At 33.6% G+C, this 6,000-nt stretch overlaps 1 protein-coding gene across 1 annotated transcript; it reads right to left on the bottom strand.

Moving 5' to 3' along the window:
* Positions 1 to 2,475: 2,475 nt before the first annotated feature.
* Positions 2,476 to 5,262, bottom strand: LOC121749806 (protein STRICTOSIDINE SYNTHASE-LIKE 4-like). The gene is made up of 6 exons (XM_042144449.1): positions 5,113 to 5,262; positions 4,833 to 5,045; positions 4,108 to 4,175; positions 3,454 to 3,690; positions 3,201 to 3,333; positions 2,476 to 2,861 (listed from the first exon to the last, which is right to left on the bottom strand). Exons 1-6 carry the CDS (start codon positions 5,260 to 5,262, stop codon positions 2,589 to 2,591), a joined length of 1,074 nt encoding a protein of 357 aa, XP_042000383.1. The 3' UTR covers positions 2,476 to 2,588.
* Positions 5,263 to 6,000: the final 738 nt, after the last annotated feature.

The raw sequence follows: 6,000 nt of genomic DNA, 5'->3' as shown, positions 1-6,000 counted from the left end.
GGGATCGATCATGACATTGGAAAAATCCCCTCCACCAAAATCAAATGTAGAAGGACTAGGAGGAGCATGTACCTGGTGAGCGGTGTTATACCGCATTTCATATTCCGCGTAGAGGGAACGAAGTGCACTATCTAACCTATGTTTGATTTCATCAACATCCGGAATACTTAGTTCGAAGCATTCTCCTCTTGTCAAGCCCATTTCGCGGAGTTGAGAAAAATCCAAAGCGTGCAAACAACTAGCAACATTCTGATGCCCTTTTCACCTGAGTTGCCCGAGCCTTTTCATACTGACTAGAACACTTTCCCTGCACACTTTAGCAACTGTTTTGCAGATATATTCCAATTATGCACGTTATACTCACCAGTAACCAAAGCCTAGAATACGACTTATCAATGATTGAGGATTAATTCCATGAAACACGATCCTTCTTATTCCTTAGAAAAGTTATTTTACAAAAATCTACAGTTTAGGACGTAGAGAAGTGAGAAAGCTTAGTGGCACAGTGGTTTAGCAAGAGAAATCAATGAATCAGGGGAAGCCTCTATAAAAAAATGAACAAGTAGAAAAGTTAGCCTAATTTAATATTTAGTTGATTACTTCATGTGATTACCAATATGGTGAAATAGCATATCAGCAATGTAGGAGTATAAGATAGTGAAACCGACTGAGCTGTTTTTGTTGCATACAATTCAGATTTACGAACAGGTAGCTCAATCACATACAGAAAACGAAGAACGCGTCCATATCTGCCAATTTTAAACCTAATAAGACTTCATGTTGGAATAAGGAAATTAATTAATTGGAGAACAAGAAGGCAATGAATGAAGATATGACAAGAATAAAGAAGGAAATCAATGAAGATTATGGAAAATCAAATAAAAAGGATATTAGTATAATTAGAATATATTTTCCATGTTTAGCTAGAATTAGAGTCTATATATAGTTGTGTAACCATAGAGAGAATAGAATTCAAGTCATTCACAATGTAGTCTTTAAAGTTCTCATCGTTTTTTACTTTCTGCAATAATCTTTTATTTTCCGCATTTTACTTTTCAACACTCCATCACCAAGAACATACGCTTCAACATGGAAGTAACGTATTTCTAAGGTCACATTGAACACGCTTTGCTTAAAAATAGCCATCGATGCATTCCGATAAACACATCACACAATTTTCCTATATAATCCCTACGAGGATTCCAACAAACACATCACATAATTTGCACAATCAGGTCATATGATATGATGCAAATGCAATCCCTCTTGGTCATTCATGTTCCAACAAAAGCATTTCACACTTCGCAAAACTGCCATGTAAGACAAACCAACATTCAGCCAAATACATCAGACAATCTCCGCGACTATGTCGTACGATGTAATCCATAATAGTAATATACATTAGGATTCCACCAAGCCTGTCACGCAATTTGCATAATCTAGTCTACTAAGCAATTGCAATCGACATTCAATAGCCATTCATATTCTAACAACAACATTACACAAAATGCACAATTAAGTTCCACAATGCACCCATCTTGACATAAAACGCAATACCTGAAACTCCAGACTTACAACGTAACAGCAGATATCTCATAGAACGGCACCCGGGCCTCATTGCCAATGGCTCGAGCCAACATGGTTTTCCCACATCCCGGTGGCCCATGTAGCAGAATTGAGGTTATAGGTTCACCTTCAAAGTGGAGCATCGGCGCAATCACCTCGTTTTTCAAATGACTCAAAAAATACAACCCACCAATATCACTAAACATTGGCCACTTATTCTCACTCTTCTTCACATCTCTCAGTACAGATTTACACTTAATGTTACTGTTACCAAAAAAAAGCATAGTGAAGCTATTCTTTATTCAAATTTAAGTGGATGCAATATTTTTTAGGGCAAATTATATAAAAAAACTACAAATTTGGTTGAATTTTGGTCTAACTAAGAAAAATGACAAAGTGAACCAACAAAGCTATTAGTTCACGGTTCAACTGTTCAGACCGGAATGAGTTAGTAGAAGAGTTTGCTCAATTCGGTTAACATAATTTTGCTCATATACAAGCACACATTTGTAACAAAGTATTGATACAATAGCCAAGGTGGCGTTCAGTTTCTAGACAAAATAGTAGCAAGATATAATATGTGATTAAGTTGTGATTATTTTAGTTGTAGGAGATTGGCTATGACTAATTACCTCATGATTATCCATCTAGAAATGAGTCATGAGATTCAATCTCATGAATCAAATATACTACATATTTAATCCCGAGAACCAATCTTGCAAACCGAACAGCCCCCAAAGTACTGTATGCATGAAAGTTGAACTATTTTTAACATCCAAAATGACACACTAACATTCTGTCGACCTTGTTAAATAGAAATGTGGAAGTAGGAAAATATACAATTCCAAACAATATTCAATTTTGAATTTATTTACTGTATTAATTTCTGAACAATATAAAACGACCATATAAATATAATACATCATCAATATATATAATCTCAAACAACATCCCATTTTTTTTATTTATGAACAATGTAAAATAAGAGTGTAAACGTAGCAAATTTTGAATAGAGAATCTAACTAGTCAGCGAGGGATAATTTTCCTACAAAGTCATTATAAAGACTGCCAAAGTACAAATGGCCCTCAAACTCCACCACAGAAGTTACAAACTTCATCACATTTCCCGTCGGATCATCGAAACCTCTCAGCATCTTCCCATCACTTCCTACATTCACCACCATTGCTTGCTCTACTACGTTCGTCACGTATTTGCTATAAAATTTTGGAAATGCCCCTGTTATATATTTCAACCCGGGCAAATTGTACACCATTTTTGGCCACATAGGAGCACTCTACAATACAAAAATAGGATATTTGGAAAAGTTAATTTAATACAGTCCTGACAACTATCTTAAATTGATAACTGACATAATCTTATGTGACATGTATACATTTATATGCCAACTAAATGTAGTTGACATAGATGTCAACAGGAAGACAAAGATATATGTATGTCTACTACATTTAGTTGACGTACAAATATCTTCGTGTTGACATATCCATAACGTAGGTTGTTGACATAATTATCCAGTTATCAATGTAAGATAGTTATCAACTTATTATATCCCATATACTAGTAAATAATAAGGTGAAAAGAAGAAAAACTAAGTTATAAGTAGTTAGAATTTAACCTCTAGCAGAGCGATCCAAAACGATCCATCTGGGGCAAGATTTATGTTATCTGGCCTTCCTGGAAGTTTATCAATGAAAATCTCTGTTTGCCCCTTTTTGTCTCCTTCAAGCCAATGTTTCAGACATCTATATCTGCTCTAGTTGCATAGAAATCACATCATTGAAACATTTTGTAAAACATTTGTAAGACCAAAAGCCATATTCTGAGTTGCTCTAAATAAGCTAGTAATTTCATTTGTTTCGATGACTTACTTCCATGTTTCGCACACGACCAAGTAATCTTGGTCTGAAGATAGAGCGACGCCATTAGCAAACGCAAGGCCGTCAAGAACAAGCGACGTCGTGTTTGATGAAGAGTTGTATTTGAGTACGCGGCCGTGAGGCTCCGTCTCCAACAGATCGAGTTGCCAACTGCTAAAGTCAAATTTTGTGCTCGCGTCGCTGAAGTAGAACGTATCGTCCGACGATCCGATCACATCATCTGCAAATCTTGTGGAATGTCAAGGATGTCATTAGTTTGTTTTTTCCAGACCTCTCAGTTCTCATACATATTTTAATTAGATGCTACTCAATTAAAATGATTTCGTGGGAAGTTTTTATAGTAGATTTTTTTGCAATTCAACCATGAAATGGAATAAGAGCATCCACCTCCACACCTTTTGATATTTAAAAAAAATTAATTAAATTGAGTTTAATTTTTTTGAAAAATAAAATTATTGTCCATTCCAAACGACTCTAAATATTTCCTCGTACCCTATTATAAATTAGTTTATTATTATTATTATTATTATTATTATTATTATTATTGTTGTTGTTGATACATTTTTCCAATGAATAATGCTTTATGCTAATCATATCATATATAATCTAATATTGCTTACCATGATATATATTATATAGTCTCACCTTATTTTGGCACCATCAATGTGGGATGTAAGAAGCTTAACACCTTCTTCACCAACCTTAAGCAATCCCTATTTATCATCAATTAACCAAAACATTTATAAGATAAATATTATATAGCGACGTACCTGCCACAAATTTGTCACCCTACCCCAAAAAATATGCATCAAAGACTCAAAGTATCTTCATGGTTCACCTGGATCGTGGGCCCAACCTCTTATTTCGGATATGAGCAACATCCCAAAGAAATTAAACTATCATTTGTCCCTAATTTGTAGCTTATTATATAAATTGTTTTGATAAAACTCACCTCAACATATGAAAGGTCACAATATCATTTAAGTAAAAATAAAAAGAATAATATAGGAGTAGTATTTTTTTATCCCCAACTTTCATTCTTTTTCAAAATTAGGGAGTAGTATTTTTTAGAATATAAATATTAAAACATTTAAAAAATATACTGAAACTTGGTAATATTATTTTTTATAGGTGCTTAACTTTGGGTACATAAAATACTATTAATTTTTTTCTTATTTTGTATTTGCTGGATCTACGAAAAATAGTTCGATTTTGACATTTTGGGATGTTAAAAAAAATAGAAATTTCTTTCTCAATTTGACTCACTTTCACTCATCTCCGTCATAATTCTTTTATTTTATCTAATTCTTTTTCTCTTACTTTAATAATTTCGACTATTTTTTATAGATCCACAGAAACGATTAGATTACCTGAAAAGCATCGCAAATTATAAGATGGGCAGTTTGTGTAGTAGTAATCCCTAACAAACCAGTGCTATCGATATGCCACCAATTCTCCCACGTTCCGTTTCTGTGCATCTTCATCACGCTACCATCCCTCGTCACCGTATACACAACTCCGTTTTTGTCTACGGCAACGTCTTCCGGCTGCTTCACCACCCCTTCTCCTAGCTTCTCAACCTCCTGTTTAGCAGTTTAGTTTTTAATTAAGCCAAACAATTTTGCTATATAATTATTAGTATTTAGGAACCTGTAATTTGCCGTTTGATGGAGCTGGTAAACGAGATGAAGAAGGCTGGTTTTCAAGAAAACCAGGATAAGATGAGGACGAAGAAAATATTAGTACTAATTGGATAGCAATTGCCACCGCACAAACTACTACAATTCTTGATAATGCCATATCTAACAATCTATTCATTTTACTTGTATTTATATGACTTTCTTCAATGTTGCTTTCGTGTAACTCATTTATTTCCAACTAGCTACCTCAGTTTACTACACTTTATTGATTCAGTCCCTTCTAGGTGAAATTAGATAAAGTTTGTTGGTATCTAGGCCTAAAAGGAAAGAGTAATAAATGTTAAATAAAATTTATGTTACTCTCTCTTACTTAGGTAGATTGCGGATTATCTTATTATATCTATCCCATTCGTCGTCACTCCTGGATCGTTGACACTAGAATTTCTCTTTGTTTTTGATTGAGATAATGGTTTTAGTTTCTGTTTTAGAGTATCACTGACTATTTACACTAGACTCAAACCCATTTTAATGTACAAGTCAAATCAAATATGATTTTACTCTAACCATTTACACTAAACTCAAACTTAAAAGAATATTCTCTACATTATATCTTTTTTACTCACAAGATTTGAAAAACTTTTAGGTTTGATGTAAACCTAAAGATAGGTATTTTTTTCTCAAAAACAAAAAATGGGAATGGTTTTTGAGTACTATTGAAGCTAATTACCTATCTCATTTAGGTTTTAGTGTATCCTTGAAAATGGTCTAAGGAGTTGTTATGGAGATAAGTTTTGCAAGGAGAAAAAATTTATTCGATAGATTTGAAAATGATTCAATTTACAAAAGACTCTTCATCTCTATTGTATAAAGATGGAATATCATACAACTCTTCTAGAAA

The sequence above is a fragment of the Salvia splendens genome, chromosome 9 (genome assembly GCF_004379255.2).
Source record: "Salvia splendens isolate huo1 chromosome 9, SspV2, whole genome shotgun sequence".
NCBI classification, from domain to species: Eukaryota; Viridiplantae; Streptophyta; class Magnoliopsida; order Lamiales; family Lamiaceae; genus Salvia; species Salvia splendens.
Note: the sequence above shows the minus strand (reverse complement) of the source record. Positions and strands in the feature narration are given on the sequence as shown.

Bases quoted from the DNA above. Each gene is read 5' to 3' on its own strand.
- LOC121749806 (XM_042144449.1), bottom strand. From the start codon at position 5,262: ATGGCATTATCAAGAATTGTAGTAGTTTGTGCGGTGGCAATTGCTATC. The intron at 4,176-4,832 runs GTAATCTAATCG...GATGATAAATAG, and splicing joins TAATTTGCGATGCTTTTCAG to GGATTGCTTAAGGTTGGTGA. The intron at 3,334-3,453 runs GTAAGTCATCGA...CAACTAGAGCAG, and splicing joins GTCGTGTGCGAAACATGGAA to ATATAGATGTCTGAAACATT.